At 29.5% G+C, this 20,928-nt stretch overlaps 1 protein-coding gene across 1 annotated transcript; it reads right to left on the minus strand.

The window, feature by feature from the left end:
* Positions 1-559: 559 nt before the first annotated feature.
* On the minus strand, positions 560-11,386 carry TTLL5 (Tubulin tyrosine ligase-like 5). The gene is made up of 11 exons (XM_011498315.1): positions 11,284-11,386; positions 10,562-10,775; positions 8,516-8,772; positions 4,896-5,105; positions 3,993-4,257; positions 3,171-3,369; positions 2,141-2,306; positions 1,764-1,904; positions 1,536-1,686; positions 1,277-1,443; positions 560-810 (listed from the first exon to the last, which is right to left on the minus strand). Exons 1-11 carry the CDS (start codon positions 11,382-11,384, stop codon positions 591-593), a joined length of 2,091 nt encoding a protein of 696 aa, XP_011496617.1. The 5' UTR covers positions 11,385-11,386; the 3' UTR covers positions 560-590.
* Between the last annotated feature and the right edge of the window lie 9,542 nt (positions 11,387-20,928).

Consider the following 20,928-nt stretch of genomic DNA (forward strand, 5'->3'; position numbering starts at 1 on the left):
ATGCGCGCGCGCGCGTGTGTATGTATGTATGTATATATATATATATATATATATATATATATATATATATATATATATATATATATACACAGATTAAGGGAACAAAATGTAAATAGAGATTATATTGAATTTTTCTAGTTAATACGGTAATAAAGGAATATTAAGAATTTTTAACAATTTCTAATTAATTTTTACTAATTATTGAAAGTGCTTTAGGTTTAAAACGAAAATTTAAATTAAGCACTGATTATATTCTATTATTATAAATAGCCTGGATATATATATATATATTATCGATGTTTTTTTTTTTTTAATATCAATACTAACAAACATTTTTCTTTGAAAAATTGTAAATAAATTTCTAAAAATTTATATACCAGATTATAAAGTTCGAAACAAATATTTAAGTAATTAGATTTTAAATTATAATAGTATTTAACTTACATTTTTATTTAATTTTTTGACACCCCGTTTCCTACTGCTAACGAAAAATGTGATTCACAATTAATTAACTCGGTAAGTAAATATTTTCAGAATTTGCAATTTTCCTTCAGCTCTTGTAACCAAACGACTTGTTAATATTTCTTGAATTACGTTCTTGGAGCTTTATTCTGGCGATTGTTCAATTGATTGCACTTACACTGTTCCGAAATATTTGCATTAGTGTGTACTCTTGAGGTTATATGCGGTAGCGAGCCTAGAAGATTAGATCCTCGAAGACTGCCCGCGAAACCGCTGCGTCCTAAGAAAGTGTGAGCACAATTGTATAACTTTGTTTGTAGTATCAATACGTCATCAAGATCTTCTTCACTGTAATGAAATTACATTATTATATTATTATATGACAAAAACCATATAGGACTATGTCGATTGTTTTTTTTTTTTTTTTATATCGGATAAATTCTTTCGTATTATTTTTCTAATCAACATTTAAACATTAATGTTCAATTAATGTAAAAATCAATTGAGATTAAATTATCAAATTTCTGTATAATATTCGCTTGGTAATTTCATTGACTGTAAGGTAAACATGAGAGAGAGAGAGAGAGAGAGAGAGAGAGAGAGAGAAAATTAATATAAAATAACGTATCTCGATATAATCTAAACAATCTTCTATACCTTCTCATTATATAATTACTCCAATAAAACTCTATATAATCGTTATTAATAAATTTTTTAATTAGAACTCATTACGGGGGTCCCAAAAATATAATAAAATGAATTTTGAAAAGTACGCATTCGCAAACTTGTTGATAATTATAAATGATTTATTTACCTGGCAGACGAAATAAACTTTTGAAAAAATCTATTTAGAATGGTTCGTGGTCTATTAACCGTATCTTCGTAAACATCAGTTTCTCTATTATAAAGATGTAAAAAATCTGATAACTGCTTGGCCGTTACCGCAGCTCTATCTTTGTCGCTCAATTTACTGCTTGGCAACTAAAATAATTCACCAAGAGGATTATTCTATGTTCATTTGGACGATAATTATACTAATAAATTTGAATGTTCAATTACAGGTAAGTACTCACGGTAAATAGGAAAGGTGTTCTTAAATTACTCACAGATTGTTGCAAAAACTTGCTTACGAGATCGCAACAAACAGGATCGGGATTTTGTTGTGAAATCTTGCGTAATATGTGTCCTAAATATAAACCAAAAGCCTTTCTAGCTTCTACATGACTAAAAGTTATGATAATTTTCATAAATAAGAATTATTTGAAATTAATAACATTAGAGGAGAATTGTGTCATAACAACCTTAATTTATGTCCTTCGCGCATCGTCTGCATCACTTGCATTTTGTACTTGTGTGTGTCGGTATCAACATTTTCTTTACCGTCATTTCGATCCAAACTCTGCCTGTGCCCTTTAAGCAAGGCTCTTTCGTATCGTTCAAATCTAAAAAAATTGAATTTTCATAAATTTTCTTATTCAACGATACTAGACTGCTGCTCTTGCTCTCTCGAGCAATATTAGCAAGTATTTTAAATTTTAAATAAAATTAGTAAGTAAAAGCCTTAAAAATAATAGCATTCAAAAGCATAATGAAATTATAATAAATACCATCAATTATCTTAGAATTGATAGATTTTTCAATTTTGCCCTTTTTCTTTTAGTATAAGAAATTCAATCACCTTGACAATCGATCCAACTTTATTTCAGGCATTATGAAATCAGATGTCCAGCTTGTAGCCGGAAACAATTGCTCGTGTAACATTAAATTATGATTTATGCTTGACACATGCTGTGTTCTGTTTGGACCGAGAAGATCCTTCTCAACTGGAATACCCGTTGCAGGATCTGTACCGGATAATATAATACATTTACATCATATATATATATATATATATATATATATATATATATATATATATTAAATAGTTTTCATTTACAAATATAGAATATTGATATCAAAATAGAATATTAAGGAATTGAAGGAAAAAAGTAATTGTGTTACATTATTGACTATCGGAATTTAAACTTTTATGTTTATTCAATGAGACATTATTTATTTATCATTATTATTTATTTCATTAAAAACAAATGCAGCTTATTCGCTGAATACTGAATATTCAAATTGAATACATACTTTCTTTTTTCATCTATTTCAACGAGTTTCAACATAATATCCAATAATATTATTCACAGCTTATTAAATAATAATTTTCCTTGTAGTTTAACAATTGTATAATGCCCATAAAATTTGTATCTTTTATTTTTTTTTTTTTAATTTTTGAAATAAAGAGTATTTTCCTGTACAGCCCATTAATAACACCGATGAAAATTATTTTTGGACAGATCAGTGTTTTTTTTTTTTTTTTTTTTTTTTTTTTTTTTTTTTACGCAAATTGTACAGATATAATATTAACTGTACGTTCTATAAACAAAATTTACACGAATTAACAAAATTTACACGCATTATAAATATTAAGACTCAATTTTCAATAAATATTTGATAAGCATGTGTTTTTAACCATTAATTATATGCGAATGAATTGGTCGTAATTTGTGAAAATTTTCTAACATTCAATTAAAATGAAATATTAAAAACAAAACAAAAAAATAATATTCTCAGACATATTAATAAAATGAACTAATCAGATAATATTAAGGATTCGGTGAGAGAATTTTGGAAATATAAATGAATGTATAATCGTCTAATACCCAAATAATGTGAATACAATTCCCACGATTTAGGACTTGGAAAAATAAGTACGAAACCACCTCGACGCTCGAATTGGGCTTTGGCTGATGATAGAATTCGTTGCTGCTCAGAACTGAGACTGGACTTGGTGATGCTCGTGTTCGTGACAATCTTCTTTTTCTTTTGATTTAGTGTCTCTGCCGAGTGCACTCTTCTACACTAAAGCATAATAACAATGATAAATTTGTCTATTTATTACGATGGATAATAGCAATTATGAAAGGCTCGATAAAACATTTTTGAGAAATACACTAAAGGTTTTTTTTCTTTCATTTAATATCTATAATTAACAACGTTTCTTACAATATCGTATTGCATGACAATGATAGGCGTGAACATATTAACAAAAAATTGCAACTGAAATTGACTATCGTGTAATTTAATGAAATTTCTTGCCATCCCTATTTTTCATTATATGTATATTTAAAATTTTCCCTTACATTTCAATAAACGCCATTGATGTAGTTCATTGAATAAATCTTTCAGCACATCGATTGCTTCGTAATAAAGATGAGCAGCGCGTGGCTACAGAAAACGAATAACTATGCGCTATTAAATTAAAGAATAGATGCATTTAATTTTATTGTAATTTATAATTCCAGAAAGTAAGCGAGTATCGAAAGATTCTCTTTATTTATACGATCTTTCAATTATCTGCGCGATAAGAAGAATTGAAACCTAATGAATCACGGATTAATCACTTTTGCTGTTAAATAGCAAACGTTCGCCTTTTATAGAAGATGAAACATGTGGAAATGAAAGAAAACGTCGAGTATACTCACGCTAGTCATTCGCTTGGCGGGTTTGACAGATCTATGTAAACTTGAGTTTTTAGGTCGCAAAATGGGATCGACGGCCGGTACGCCCACGAGTGTAAGCAGATCGGCTATTAGAGCAGATTTCAATCTGACATCGAGTGGCGAGTCGCAGCCCAAGGATGGCGTAAGGTTTACCTCAAGCAACCACGGCTTCAACGTATCATCGATCAGAATGTCAAAGCCAAAAAGCTCTACGCCAATTGAAAGAACATTACTATCCATTATAACTCTTATACGTTGTATATTATTTATAAAAATGCAATTATGCATGACAAAAAAATTGGTACCAGTAGAGCTCATTATTAACGTAATTGTTATAAAACTTATGCAATAAATAATTAAGTGCTTATTTATGTACAGGCGATTACTTATGCGCTGGCAGACAATACATTATGTGAATAGTGATTAGAGATGAGATTTTAAATTTTAAAATTTTTCAAGCATTGCGCGGACAATTAATACCTCTACCGTAATGCCAATGTATTTATAAAAAGAAAACATTTATAATTACAATATCGACATAAGATATTATCATTCCCGATTGCAAATATCGATGGGTGCGTTAACGTAGCAATTATTTAATCTTCTTTTTTTTTTCTTTATCTCAATAATTCATAATTTATTCAATTAAAAAATAATCCAATTGTTTTTTTTTTTTTTTTTTTTTTTTTTTTTTTTTTTAATTTAATAAATATGTAGAATTACAATAATATCGATAAAGTTTGGAGACGAATTGTATATTTGTAGATCCAACTGACGATGCTGTTGATTATACAAGTTGTTTGATGCACTTGTCGATTACAAGTATAAGAAATAATTTTTCCAATAAATCTTAGGCAATTTTTTCGACACTCAAATTGTCAAATAATATAATTACCAAAGCAAGTGTCGGGATGCTTGACAAATTGCTTAATGCCACTAATGATTCCAGACGCTGTTGCCAAAATAGATTTTATAATGATATCTTCGATTCGTTGCATAAGTAATTCCGTATCCTGACCGATGGATCGTAAATGCCTGAGGAGAGCCGATAATGTCCATTTGTGACCAACATCTTCCGCATCCGGGTCCTCGCTCCTAAACGATTAATAATTATTCATTAGTTACTACGAATTGTACTATTGAAGAATTAATACTATTTTTGAAGAAGAAAAAAATGCATATTTATACTATTTTAAAAAAAGATGATAAACGTTTCTGCGCTTGCCATATCGGAATCACAGTTATTTCAACATTTTTAATTATTATATAAAAATAGATACATTAGATTTTTAGTCATTTAACTTTGTTATTCGTATGCATTTGTGTAAATGCAAACGAAGAGGAAACGAGAATTGCTTTCGAAATTTATTTATTCACAATTACTTAAAAGTAATATAGTTATTTTCAAATAATTACTCCCTATATCGAATGAATTTTTAATAATTCTTTTTAAGCGTATTTTTATTATTTAAATATAAAAACTCAAGTACTTTATTAATAATATCATACAATTTCCGAACAATATTTAAACAAATTTGTATGCATGAAAAGTACATTGCATCATTAATAAAAGCATTGGGCATTTAAAACTCTTATTTTTATCGATAGTTTTTATATAAAAATAAACAGCTCTTGAATACAATTTACTTTAATATGTAGTATTTTCATTTCAAATGAAGTTATTAAAATAATACTCTAATTGTTTTCGTTAAAAACTTTTTCGCAAAATTATTAATATTTATATTTGGAAAAGTTGAGTAAATTTCCACCATTTATATGGCATTATTTATTTCATGTACACTTCGCACCTCGTATTTTAACACAAACATTTTTAAATCTATTTTACATGCTGCAATAATTAATTCTAACCGAAACTATTAACGGATTTAAAATTGGAACATTTTAAATGGAATTTTTGAGAATTCTTTAAGCACTATCGCTTAACTATAAAAACATTTAAATAACAATGATAAGCAAAGCTAAATAATAATGGTAGCATTTTTACAAATTATAGTAATCAAGAAATTGACATATATAAATTAAAATTAATTACTTAACAGTTGATTTTCGATATTTATCTATGAATCGTAAAACACAGATAAAACAAAAATAAATCGTTATTGTATAAGAATTTTATATCAGAATAATTAAATTACGATCTTCTAAATTTTGAAAATTTTTGGAACCAAATTATTATTAAGATTATTAGAAACGTAAACAAATAAATAAAAATTGTTTGTGCCGAATGTGCACGTCAGTAGCAGTTGCCAATAACCATAGCCTTCATTTATTTTCATTCACAATTGAACATAACATTAACGCAAAAATATTGCCCGCTTGAAATATTTAAATAATATTTAAACTAAATTATAAATATATATTATATATCACTTTGCAAATTTTTCATACAAAATTAAGTAAAAACAGTTTAAAAACAAGACGAAACTATCGATCATCAATGTATATAATTATTTTTCCAGCTTAAAATTTATTTATCGTTTTTATGTAATTCTTATTAATGATCATCAAGTACGATTCCCTTGTGTACGTTTGTTAATAATCAAGTAAATACAGTACTTTTCAATTATTTACTTACTTTAGCACATTTGTTTATTTTGCCTAATTACAATTTACAAGTATTTCATATTACTCATGTCAGTCCACTTTTGCGACTATTTCATATATTTTTGAATAATAGAAATAAAAAAGTATAACGAGTAACGTAATATTTTGCTTATATTATAATATTAGAATATCATAAATATTTGAGAATCTGCTATTTGATTGTTCATACATTAGTGCTCGAATAAGTTATATAAAATTTTCAATATTATTTTAATCAATTAGGCATTAAAATTAATGAAATTGAATTTCTAGTAATTATTTTGTATATATTTACAGAATAATTTGAACATAATATTTTAAAGAACAATAAAGCTAATACAAATTTTAATAAATAATAATAATAATAATGAATTCAAATACAAACAAAATTATAAGAAAAAAATTATGAATAATGTTGAAAATTTGCTAATTACTTCATTTGCATAAATATTTGCATAAAATTAAAGTAATAATAAAATGTATATTTACAAAACATAAATAGCATTGAAAATAGCGCTAATTGAAATCTTCTATTCAATAATCGACAAAAAATTTGAAATTGCTAACTCTATTTAATATTTATGTACGGTTCCATATTTTAAATATTATTTACCTTAATCATATTAATTATAATGATTTATACAAATTATGTTATACACTTCATGATACTTTAATGAAATACAACATAAAGTTTGCGAACAATAAGAATTCATAAAAAGCTTACACATCATTAAGAATTAATGAAATTAATATTTGAATATTTCTTACTTGCGATTGAATTATCAAATTTGCCACTATAATACATAATACAATATAATTGTGTATATAGAAATATGAACTTTTTCGTCTAAATGTCATATACATTTAGCATTGCAAAATTGTAATGAAATTTATAAAATTATTATATAAAAAATGAAATAATTTTCACAAATCTGTATAAGCTTAAAAATTTGCAGTACGTGAAAGTTAAAACTTCAAATGGAGATTTCGAGTTAAACTAAACAGATAAGAATTAAAAACATTAATATCATTTTATTTTTTGAACATTATATTGTATTAAGTGTTTATAAAAAAAAAAAAAAAGTTTCTTCGAATCTATAAATAATTGACTTTGTAATCATGAATCTTTACAAACTTTTTTTTTTTTTACTTTTTTATAAACATTATCATTAACTTCGGCATGAAAATAGAGATATTTTATTGTATTTACATTTCATGATACTTTTAAGCAAATAAATCTTCCGCTTAGTTTTACAAAGATACTTAAATCAGTATATTGAATGATTATATTCTTAAAAGTTTTGTTGAATAAATAAGCTGTGTAAGCTTTAGAAACAAAATTGTAATAAGAAATTATAATGTTTTAAAATTTTAACATAGGCATTATTCTCTAACAATGTTTCTAAATTTATTTATTACGTAATAACATTCCTTTTTAATATCATAAATGTACACAATGAAGTATGAGTTTTTAAATATAGATAATAAGTAATTATACTAAGTAATAAATCTCGACTTTGATAATTATCCAATAGAATTCGACGAGAATATATTGGTGTTAAACTTTCTATAAATCTAAATGGCAATGCTTTACTTCTATTTTGAATGTGAATAGATTTAAAACCAAAAACAAAAATTATTAATCGTTACGCTTATGGCATTGATATAATGTTAATAATCAGAATAGTGTTATTTTATTATTTATTAAATTAAAGCATAGAACAATTGTACACAAATCTATTATTTAAGCTCCATCATGCAAACATAAGCTTTTGGAAAGCCCGCGCGTATGTAACAGAGAGAGAGAGAGAGAGAGAGAGAGAGAGAGAGAGTGGAGTTTGGTGAAAAGTAGAAAGAGTAGCTTGTTAATACCAATATTTAAATTAGCCGAAAAAACTCACTTCACATAGTCAACGTGAAACTTGTTGATACTGTAGTTACATAGGTGCATGCACGGATTCCAGACGTATTGGTTTCCACCATCGTATTTCACTGTCGCGAATCTCACTAATCCCTCTTCGTAAAGGTAAATCAACAGTGGATCGTAGTTCGTTACGGCCACATACAATCGCAAATCGCATTTGTGTCCGTCAACCAGCAGCGGATTATTTATGTACTGGGCTACGATGATGGACTCGTCGGTTAAGATTTTCTCCGGCTGTGAATTTTAAAAGCAATTGGAAATTTATTGACCCAATATCTTGAGCGGTAATTTTTCAAAAAACATTATGCCGATCATTTTTCATTAATATATATATATATATTTATATCGAATTATTGAATTATACTTTTTTACCTTTAAATATCTATACATAGACGTATATAGACAATGAAAGGCGAATATCATGCGCCACTACACTATTTTCTATTTTTTCATCGTACCATATATACACACCCCATTAAAATTGTTATTAAATAAATAATTTTTCGTAATTATACAGATTCTCATTGCATTGGCGAGGCAGGATGATTTAAACTCCACAGATAAGTAAAAAATATAATATAAAACGCTTTGTGCTGGTAGAGTTGGTTGGATAATGCAAGAAGCAAAATCGTTTGGAAATAAAATGCGTATTTAAATGGTCGATTGCTTATTACGAAGAATATTAAGTCAAGAGCATGAGACTGTGAAATTTTTTATTTATCGTAGAATCATAATAGGAATGGGACTCTTATTCAACCTTTAAGTATCAAATAAATAAAAAAAAATAAAAAAAATCCTTCGATCGTCGATAATTTATGCTTAGTGCAAGTAATAAAGATAAATTGAAAAATAATATTACGCGCATACAGGAATGTGTGTGTGCATGTGAGTGTACCAGCTCATTCTTCCGGAATGAAAGAAAAACGTTATATTATTATAGATCAGCGACCTCGAATATATTAAGACTTGCTGAAATTACGAGGCCAAATATTATCTAAGAAATTATATAATTTATGTCGTTACCATGCACGATACATGATAAAATTAAATTCATTATTTTCTTATTTCTCATCACTAATTATGACAAAACTGAGTAATTAATTCGTTCAAAACTTAATATTACAAAAATCATCGCTTCGATGATATTTACTATATATTACCATTAATAATTAATAGTATCCCGTTGGCAAAGAAAAGCTATTAAGTGGGACCGAATGAACGAAATAAAGAAAAACTTTTGCTATTAGTGAGCCCAATGATAATCGTACATTTTTAAAATACGAAACGCCAATTTTATATTTCTATCAGACAAATCAGATAGAATTAATAGTCAACTAATCCATATCTTAAGTGCCTAATAATAATAATAATAATAATAATAATAACAAGAATAATAATAGTAATAACAAGAATAACAATAGTAATAACAAGAATAATAATAATAATAATAATAATAATAAGAAGAAGAAGAAGAAGAAGAATAATAATAATGATAATATAAAGAAAGAAAAAAAACAGCGTAACTTGACTTGCGAATAAAGAGGCGCGAATGTCGCGAATGAAAAGCTAATCGTTCGTTCGACGAGCGCGATGAATGAAAAATTTTTCTCCACAGAAGCAATAGCGGGACAACGCTCTTGTTAAAATCGGACGGAACGAATTGCTCTCGTCCGTGCTTTCAAAGCCGAGAAAGTATCTTTAACCAAAAAAGTAAAGAAAAGGAAAAAACAAAGGATGAAAGGAAAAAGGAAAAAAATGAGTAAAAAAAGAATACAAAAATAAAAAAAATCAAGCCTACGGGAGAAAGATTATTATTATTATTGTTATTATTATTATTATTATTGCGTATCCTTTCACATCTCCTCGAGCGCCAGGTACAACTGCTCGGTAATTGGCCAATAAATAATCTAGTGCAACTATTGGCACGGGAATTTCTCTTTTAATCGTAATGTTAAAAGGGGGTCGCGAGCGCCGGAAAGGAAAAGTCGCGGAGTCCGCCGGTAGCGTCTCGGCCGCAACTCACGCTGTTGACGATGTAGATACCGCGGCCCCGAGAGCTGGCCTTGGGCTTGACGATCCAGGGTCCGCGGTACCTAAAGTGCGCGGTCAGCAGCTCCCGAGATTCATTCGGCAGCACAAACGTCTGCGGTATGAAGTCGAGATTGCGCGCCCCTTTGCTGCGCTGCATCGCCTCGATGTTCTTGTACAGCCGATCCTTCCGGGTGATCTCGTACGACCTACCGACAGAGAAAGGGAGGAGTACAGTATTGAGTCGAGGTGGGCGAGTGGGCCGTGCGCGAGTCGAGGCGCCGACTTACGTAACAACCGGCCGATCGCTCCTCATCTGCGCGATCTCATTTACGGATAAGAGCGCGTGACAAAGGCTTATTTTCAACGTCGTTACGCGTCGCGCATTTACATATCCGCGGGATCTCGCGCTCCCCTCGTCCTATCAAGCGCTTGTAACGCGAAATTAATTTGTTTACATGGCGCACGTGCCGAATGGGAATTTAACGTAGCTACAGCCGCCACGTTGCCTTTCGCTAAATTAATAAATGTGCATTTATTGCCAGAGCGATGAGCAATAATACACGGATAATATGTATTTTGCTTAAGATTAGCCGCGATTGCTCTCGCTGGAGCGGCTGCTTACCGAGTCTTCGCGCGTCGCGAGTGAGAGAGAGATAGGCGAGTGACTGAGTCAGACTTAGAGGGTAATGAGTCGATGAGAAATCGCCAATGTACCTGGGAAAGTGGTTCACTTTTTGATAAGGCAGCAGACTACGAAGAATGTCAGGCTTTGGGTGATTGCCCATCCACAAGATGTTGAATGTCGACTCGGTCATGGCGATCTGCAATTAAGAAAGACAAGGATTTTATAAACTGTCGGGCTATTTTTTAAGGAGCCCTTAGAGTTCGACAAGGGCATTTCAATTGCTATTATGCCATTAATCCTTATTGGCGAATGCGCCATCTGCCATCTTCCACCCCCACGTCCCCCCCCCTCCCCATCCTACTCCTTCTCCTCCTCCTCCCACCAAATCTCCCGCCCTCATTCGCCAACTCCTTAGCCGCTCGGGCTCAATTCAAGCACGACTATTAAAGAGTCGCTCGCGCGACCTTGACAACACTCATTTTTTAAAGACTAAATACGACCGTCGCATAAATGTTTGCAAATAGACGCAACGTTCGCAAGACGCATTTAGATTGGCTTCTTTTAAGTATCTTGGACATTAATATCATTCATCTTTCCGCGAAGAGGTTTCTCTGAATAAAATGTCTCGCAGATATACGTTCTATATTCTAGCCGTCCAGCTGCTTTACAATTTTATAAACATTATTACATTAACTAGTCTTAGCTTCGCACTTTTCTTGTTGTGCGCGTGTTTTTTTCTTCTTTTTTTTTTCTTTTTTTTGTTACGATAAATTAACGTTCTTAGACTTTCGAGGGCACTTTTGTTTGTTGAAGAATTATTATTGCAAGTGGGTCACTGTTGAAAAATAAAAATAAAAACAAATCAAAACAACAAAGAAAAAGCTGTCGTATCAAGTGATAACATAGATATTATTCGTAATTTTTCAACGAATAAAATAATGTGCGATATACGCGTGTCCAGCGGTATTTTGTAATTACAAAATAATTTGCATTATTCCGATGACAATGTATAAATTAATATGGTTTTTGCAACTACTCGTCATGGTTAGCTGATTAAATTTCCAACATTCTCAAATGCTGTTAAAACTCAAAGTAATAACTTAAAATAAATCATTATTTTATGTCTTAATTATATATGCATTAGTCGCTCAACAGAAATTAATCATATATTTAATCCATTAGATTTCATCTATTATGTTCGTATTTAATTACATTTTAGCATTAAAATTACGATATATAATTTTAAGTTCTACGTCATGAAATTATGTTTATTTTACATTTCGTAGTAATAGTCCATAATTAATGAATCACAATTGTACATTACAAGTATAAGTCATTTGAAATAGATGAATATTCATTACTGCAAGTACTATTACTGGACATTTTCCATTAAGTATCAAATTAATTCGATGAGTCTTGCTAATTTTCATGGCATACGTTAATTCTCACAATAATAAATAGTTTATTTTAAAACACTGTTTAGAGAAGGGAAATTTGAAAATATACAAATATCAATGTAAAATTAAAGAATTTTGTTGTTTTTGTTGTTGTTGTTGTTGTAATTTAATTGATTTTCAACAATATCTGCATATTTCATTGTATCGTTATGAAAATAGAGTTACCAAAGAAAATCTCTAATATGCATTTAATTAAAATCATATTGGCATGACGTTTGTAGGAAAATTCATGAAAATATCGACCTGTTAAATAAAGAATATAAAGGAACTTGTATTATTATTACCTAAATGTTTTTAAACGAACGATAAAAATATTAACTTAATGAAATTTGTTATTTATCGACTATTTTACAACAATAATAATGGAAATGATAATAACGACAACAGCCACAATAATAATAATAATAATAATAATAATAATAATAATAATAATAATAACAACAACAACAACAACAACAAAAACAACAACAATAACAACAACAATAATAATAATAATGTTGTAAAATATTTCTTTTAAGATTCTATACTCCTTGGTTATTACTAGCATTTGACAATTTATTATGAGCTGCAGTCATAAATTTATAATAAATTAGAAATTCAAATATCTACCGTAGCAGTCAATAATCGTAAACTAATCATAATACTTTGTAAAAAGATTAAAAGCTTTCTGAAAGTTAAATATAAAATTTGTAAAAAGATTTTCAGATTGCATATGGAAAATACCGTTTGTTTCTTTTTTTTTCCTTTATTTTTCTTTATCTGTAAATTCATCCTGAAGAAAAATTTGAAATATTCATTTTTCAAAATAATTGTTAGAATATTTTTATTCGTGATGTAAGCTATTTTATAAAGTAATTCACGCGTAATTAAATAGATATATAATGTCACGTTTATTCAGTAAATTTATGTACTGTGCAATGTTAAAAAAGGTAATCAAATTGAAGGTATATTGCCTTAAAAAATTGGACGTCTCAATATGGATGTTTGGTTGTTTTTTTATATTTTGACTTTTTTTTTTTTTTTTTTGTTAACTGGGAATGTGAAATTTTGTCTTTAGTTGGAATAAAAGTTGAAAAGCATTTAGTAAGTAAACTACGGAAATGTTGGGAAAATCCTGAAGATACAGAGAGATAGAGAGAGAGAGAGAGAGAGAGAGAGAGAGAGAGAGAGAGAGAGAGAGAGAGAGGAGGAGAGGGCGGTCGAGAATTGAAAACTAAAGTGCGGCCCAATTAGTAAGTGTATAAGCCAGTAATTATAAAATAAGTGGAATGCACTGTAAAAGGAATAAAGGAAGTTTAATTTGGCTAGGCTGAAAGAATCGACAGCTAGGCGTTTACCAACACTGGCACGCTCCAAGACGTAAAGCCGAATAAATTTTCAACAGCAGCGCGTTTACGTCAGATGTCGAGGCACAAAGAGATCAGACGGCAAAATAATTCGAAAGCCGCGCGCGTCCCTAGAGCGCAAACAATGAACCCGGCACCTGCTAACCCAAGGGCGATGATCAACTATCTTTCTCCCTCCCTCTCTCTCTCTCTCTCTCTCTCTCTCTCTCTCTCTCTCTCTCTCTCTGTGTCTCTCCCAATAGGTTAATCGGTTGTCGCGATACTCGCGCGTCACCTCACCATTATAACGGCTAACGCGTGTTTCCGCAAACGATCGCTAAAACGCAAGTGCGTCACATCCAAGGACTTCTCTCCCATTAACGCGTGTCCATCCAAAGCCATTGCAGAAACTTGCGGAATTGTTGTCGGAGCACGGAGATTTCTGCCCCTGCTCTTTCTTTTCTCTATGTATCCCGTTCCTATCTAATTCTCCTCCCTTGTGCTTTATCTCTGTTGGTCAATCTATTTAAAATAATTTTTCTCTCGATGAAAGACCTCAACGTATCAAGCATTTTATGGAGAAAAAAAAAAAAAAAAAAAAAACTACCGTAACATTGCCTGGCATTGAGTTTGTATTAAACCAAATCCATAAAATACTTAACGTACATTATTTTCTATAACTTATGTATTATAAACTATAATTTATTCTACAGCTATTTTCTTGTATTTCTATAAATATTTATTGCGTTCTTATTCGATGGAATATTTTGACGTTTTTATTATTATTACATTTTTACATATATATTATGAAATTAATTCTTGAAGTAATATATAATATTCATAATATTCATAATATTAAAAAATCGATAGAGTTGTTATTAATATATATATATATATATATATATATATAAAGCAAATGATTAATATCAATGATACGACAACGTATAGCGTACAACTGAAAACTTTTATTTACAATTCCAATGCAATTTTCATCTAACTTACCTAAATATAATCATAGTCTTAAATATAAAACAAATAAATTTTAAACCTAAAATGTAAATCCTAATTTTTCAGCTGCTATTTTGCCTTCAGCTATTAAAAGTTTCTTAAGTTATTATACCGAAATTTCATTCTATGTTATTCAGCTTTATTTTCTCAAGCTGTTGATCGATCGACTATTTTATTCTCTTTTGATCTATTCTAATTGAAGAAGAATATATTGAAAAAATTTTGGATATAATTTGCAGAATACTTCGTTTATTTGTAAAACACATTATACTAAATTGCAAGATTTTTTTCATACTAATTTTAACACTTTCAGCCCACTTCAAATATTTTATAGAAATTTATATACATACATTATTATTATTATTATTATTTTATTATTATTATTATTTTTTTTTTAATACGATTAATACTATATTTTAGTTGAATAAATTTCCTAATTTCAATAATTAATAAGTTCAACGATAATTGTAATCGCTAACAAAAACTACAACAACGATACTGTATCTCGTTTATTTTCTTAAGCTTTTAATGAATTAAAAGGGAAAAAAAATTATATTTACTAGAAAACATCTAGCCCGTATTATTTGAAAAGAGTATATAGAATTATAATTAAAATAGTATTTTTGAATCTCTTCATTTAACATTCTACATTTTATATAAAATTTATATATAAGTATATTGTATTTAACACAAAACGAATGAAATATTAAATTAGCGTATAGTGATCATTTATAACGCTTATGATGATAAAGATCATCTGAAATTCTTAATAATTGATAAAATATCAAGTTACAATATTATTGCAAATAATCAAATGATGAAACATCGGAAAGCTTGGAAAATGGCTTGTTCGATTGTTCATACGCACATGGTATTAAGATTCCGAGAAATTTCCAATTATCGTAATACATTGTATCGAATGATAAATTGGGCAAAAGATCTATTAGCGAACTTACGTATATAAACTGATCGGTAAGTGCAGCATATAAGTTATGCAAAAGAAACGCGAAGATTTATTAAAAACTGAATTCGTTGAGTGAAATTGGCTTAAAATGTCCAAGTCATCCAATATTCTCTGCAATTTTGATTAAATCTTGATCGATTGCCTAGTAGGGCTGTGATCTAATAGAGAGCTAATTGATTAGCGCGTGTATGGTAAGGAGGCGAGGCTGTGCTTATTTGACTATCCAATGATTCAATTAATCGCTCAGCAAAAGCGATCGAACCGCGGAGAAAGTCAAGCATGCTTCGGATTGATTTTTTATTCCATAGGAATTTCGCCAATACGCAATGATTGCTGAAGGCTCGGTAAACAGTTGCTGTTAAATCCGTGCTTGATAATCGGAAATCGGCTTTACGATCAGAGGTGCTGCGCGGTTGTGTGACAGCGGCAACGACGAGTCAACGAGCCATAAACGACTCCGATCGACGCCGTCTCCTCGCGTATTTTACACCATCCGCAGAACCTAGGAATAATTTTACGCCCATAATTATGGCGCTCGAGCACAATTACTTTATGATTGTCGTAAGCGACAAATTTACACACTAAAGCCTGAGTGACGTCTTTTCATCAATTCCGATGTGAGCATATGCTGTTATATGTATCTCGCATCGCAAAAAGTTCACATCCGTTTGACTTAGTGCTGGTCGAAGGAAAATCTGGGCATAGAAGGTGCGTTTATGCTTTCATGAATTGCCGTGAATTTGCGTGGAAATTAGTTTATATCAAGTTATTATTATTTCTAAAAAATAAAAAAAAAAAAAATTACTTTTACGCATGTATGTTTCCACGAACGTGAATATACGTACATGAAATACAAAGTGAAAATGATAATATTCGGCGAAAATAATAAATACATTGAAGATAATTATTATCTTCGTAATTGAATTATTATTTATTGCAACGTCTGCGGATGATTTATTTATTAGAGAAAAGACATATGTTTCAAATTTTCTATATCAATTTTGTTCTAAAATACATAATATACAGTCACTTTCATATTATATCAATAAAATAACTATTATTTGGCATTTCCATATAATAATAATAATAATAATAATAATAAGAAGAAGAAGAACAACAACAACAACAACAACAACAACAACAACAACAACAACAACAGCAGCCGCAGCAACAGCAGCAACAGCAGTAATAAATATGACGATAATGATAATATATATTGTTACGTACAAATGACAATTGAAAAAACATATAACGTTCGAGATTGCACGTATTCATAATAAAAGTAAATGGTCTAATTTTCGTCTGCGAGTAGTCTTTGTTATTCTCATTTACATGGCCTGGCAAATTTTACTTCCTAAATGCTATTTAAAAATTAATTATGCCTCGTATTCATTGGACGTTTTAAATTCTAAATGGAAATGAAATTCGAACAAATCTTTACTCTCCGAGTGATATTTCATCTATTATATGTGTGTACCATATACCAATCTCTTATTGCAAATTTATTGATAACAAATTGAGTATCGATATATAAAAATTTGTTTTTTGTTTTTTGTTTTTTTGTTTTTTGTTTTTGTTTTGTTTTTGTTTTCAATTAAATTTAAAACAAAACTATTACTTAACTTTTGATTCATTGAGTCACCAGGTCAATCAAATGATACGACGAGTTTATGGTTTAAGATTAACGTTAAAATACTGTTTAAACATTTGAATTATGCTGCACAATAACTCGCATTATCTCACTCTACTCCCGATAAAACAATCTGAAGATAAAAATATTATGAAATATTCGAATGCTGTAATTGTAAAAGAATGTGTCCGACGTTTTAGGTATGCTTTTGTCAATTAATCTTCATCGAATTATATAATTAACTTAATTCAATGTAAATCTACTTTCACTGTCCAAAACATACATTTTCACAAGATCAATTATAATCCATTTAACAATATTACGTAATAATTGAAATTATTCGCTTATCTAATAAACAATATGGAATTCTAATATCAAACCAAATTGCATTAAAATGCAACGTAGAATTAGGAAATCTTCGTGCTCTCGTTCGTACAGAGATATCGATAAAAACAAAAAAAAAAAACAAAAAAACAAAAACAAAAAACAAAAAACAAAAACAAAAAACAAAAAACAAAAACAAAAAAAACGAGGGAGAAGGAAAAAAGCAAAGAATTCCACAATAGCCGGAGATGCGATCTTTCTCAAAGGGCTATTTTTAACTATTCTCATTCATGAGAGGACGAAAGTGTTGGTTGTGCTTTATTTCTTGGGCGGACTGGCAAACCCACGTAGGAATAAAAGTCAGAAACATTTTACCTCCTTTGAGCCTTGAGAACAAAAGAATCTTTTGTTGCAGACCACCTTGGAAAGACAGTGTTCGTGAGCTAATGTATCGCGTGAAATTACGCAGAGCAACCGAATGGAAAATGAATTTCCCTGACCGAGGAGCAGCACACGAACATCTCCCTCGAGTTACCGTATCGGCGTCACACGCAATACCTCGGCCCCAGCGACATGTCCCTACTCTAGTATTTACATTCACGAGGTCATTCTTCGGAAGCAGCGTCTGCGCGGCCTTGCTGGCGCACCAAGGCTCATTGGCTTTTCATTTAATATCGATTTCATGCGTGCACGCACGTTATGCGTCGTGCTGCGTCATAGATGCGCGCGCCCGCATCCACGGCTCTTCGATTTTCTCGTCATTTGACGCAAGATCTCCGCTCTTTTTGCGATTGCCGTCAAGAACGGGGAAACGCGAGTTTTCCCTCTGACGTAGCTGGCATTCTCATTGTGCTGCCTGCATTGCTCTACGACCACAATCTATGGATTAATATTTATTTTTCGAGGAATATGGATGGGCAATTCTTGCGTGCTGAGTTTCTTACATTTGTGAATTAGCTGTGGCTTGGTTCAATTGTCATATGAAATATTTTTTACGACGCAATTTGGAAGTTATTTAAGAGAGGTGCACGAGAGCTTGAGAAGTCGATTTATTAGAAGGGGCAGGAGATTGTGGGGAGGGGCAGGGGGATGGAGAGAGAGAATCAGAGAGAGAGAGAGAGGGGGGGGGGATTGGGAGACTAAATTAGCTGCACGCAAATGTTTGTGAAGTCTGGCATTTAGTTACGTGGCTAAATATGGCTCACGACCAAATATTTTCCATAATGTATTTTCTAATTCAGTGACTCGATATTCTCCACGTTACGTTTACCAATTTTCATAATTAATATAATAAACTATACCGTAACAAATATCAGAATGAAAGAGCAAAATTAACGATAATTCTAATTTTTCGTATTTGAAAAATATCGATCGCATAAATAAAATAGAATAAAACTTAGGCAAAAGCAATTCTGATATAGAGGAAGCTTTAATGTTTTCTCAGAATGACGTCAATACTATCTCATCTACTTATACGTGCCTACTGTTAAGGATCTTATACCATAAAAAATCTGTTATTACATACATTAAAAAAAAAAAAAAAAAAAAAAAAAAAAAAAAAAAAAAAAAAAAAAAAAAAAAAAAAAAAAAGCAAGTGTTTCAACGTATTTAACTGAATAATACGTTTCCTCGGACATTATAATATTAATTATGACCAACGTGACGTACACTCTATCGATCATATAAATTGAATTATTGAATTATTAGGTTTATTGAAGAAGAAGAATGACAAAATTTTATAACCTTCCTACAAAAATTTAAACTTTCAATGTAATATTTAAATTCATGCAGAAGTTATTACTGCATGCAGTTTACTTACTTTGATTTTTATTGTTTTCTACTTAATACATAATAATAGTTTATAAACACTTCCCTCGGCTATTATTGTTCTTATTAGAGGAAAAATTTTATTTTTCTAAAACGATAAATTAATGTTCACTTCCTATCTATTTAAGAATTTCGAATTTTCCATTTTTTTTCTCTTCTCTTTTCACTATAGAAAAACATTGTATTAAAAAACTTCGTAATAAAATTATTCTCTGAAAATACAATTATCCCGTGAATAATAATCTACGTGAATAATATCAGTTATAAAAATGAGGATATAAATAATTTTGTTAAAATTCTGTAACCTTCAATAAAGCTAAATTAAACATTTGTTTTAATGGTTGGGAAAATCACTTGGGAATTTATAAAAATTTTAAAATGAAAGTTTCCACTATAAAATTAATATAAGAAACGAACGAATGTCTTACTTATACATGTAATAAACGTCTTCTTAATTTACGATTGTAATTTGCCGCGAGTATAACGTAGCTAATACAAACTCAATCTGCTAAATCTAATGTATGTGTCAAGAATAATAAAGTATTTGTATTTGATATAACAACAACAAAAACTAAACTCTCAAGATTTATTTATTTTATTTTTTTATTTTTTTATTTTTTTATTTTTTTATTTATTTTTTTTTCATATCGTTTCCAATTACTAAAGTAAATATTTAATAAACAGGACATAAAGAATTAATAGTCACGCTTGAAAATTTTAATATTTTAGTAATATAAGGAAAATGTCTTATAAATATTAGCATTTTTAATGTTTTGTAGAGTTTAATGTTTTATATATTTTCAAACACTGTTTTTAATAAAATTTGAGCAAGGCTCGATTAAAATGATAGTAGAAAAATTTTAATATAATATAGTAATGTGATGACGTGTTTGATGAAAAAATATTATTCTAATAAATAGTAGAAATCGTATATTTCATTTACAAAATGATTTACGATACTCAAAAAGTCTGAAACGAAAAATTTTTAACCATTTTGATTTTCATTGCATACAACATATAGCAATAACAATTGAATTTTCATAAAAAAGAAAAGAATATCTTTGAGAGTTATGAAAAAGAAAAAAAAAAAAAAAAGAAGAGGAAAAAAATAATATTTCAAATGATTATAATTACTTATGAACATTTATTTATAAAAATAATTCCTTTAATATATTCAAGACTAAGTTGACAATGACTTT

Source organism: Ceratosolen solmsi, unplaced genomic scaffold (genome assembly GCF_000503995.2).
Source record: "Ceratosolen solmsi marchali unplaced genomic scaffold, CerSol_1.0 scaffold14, whole genome shotgun sequence".
NCBI classification, from domain to species: Eukaryota; Metazoa; Arthropoda; class Insecta; order Hymenoptera; family Agaonidae; genus Ceratosolen; species Ceratosolen solmsi.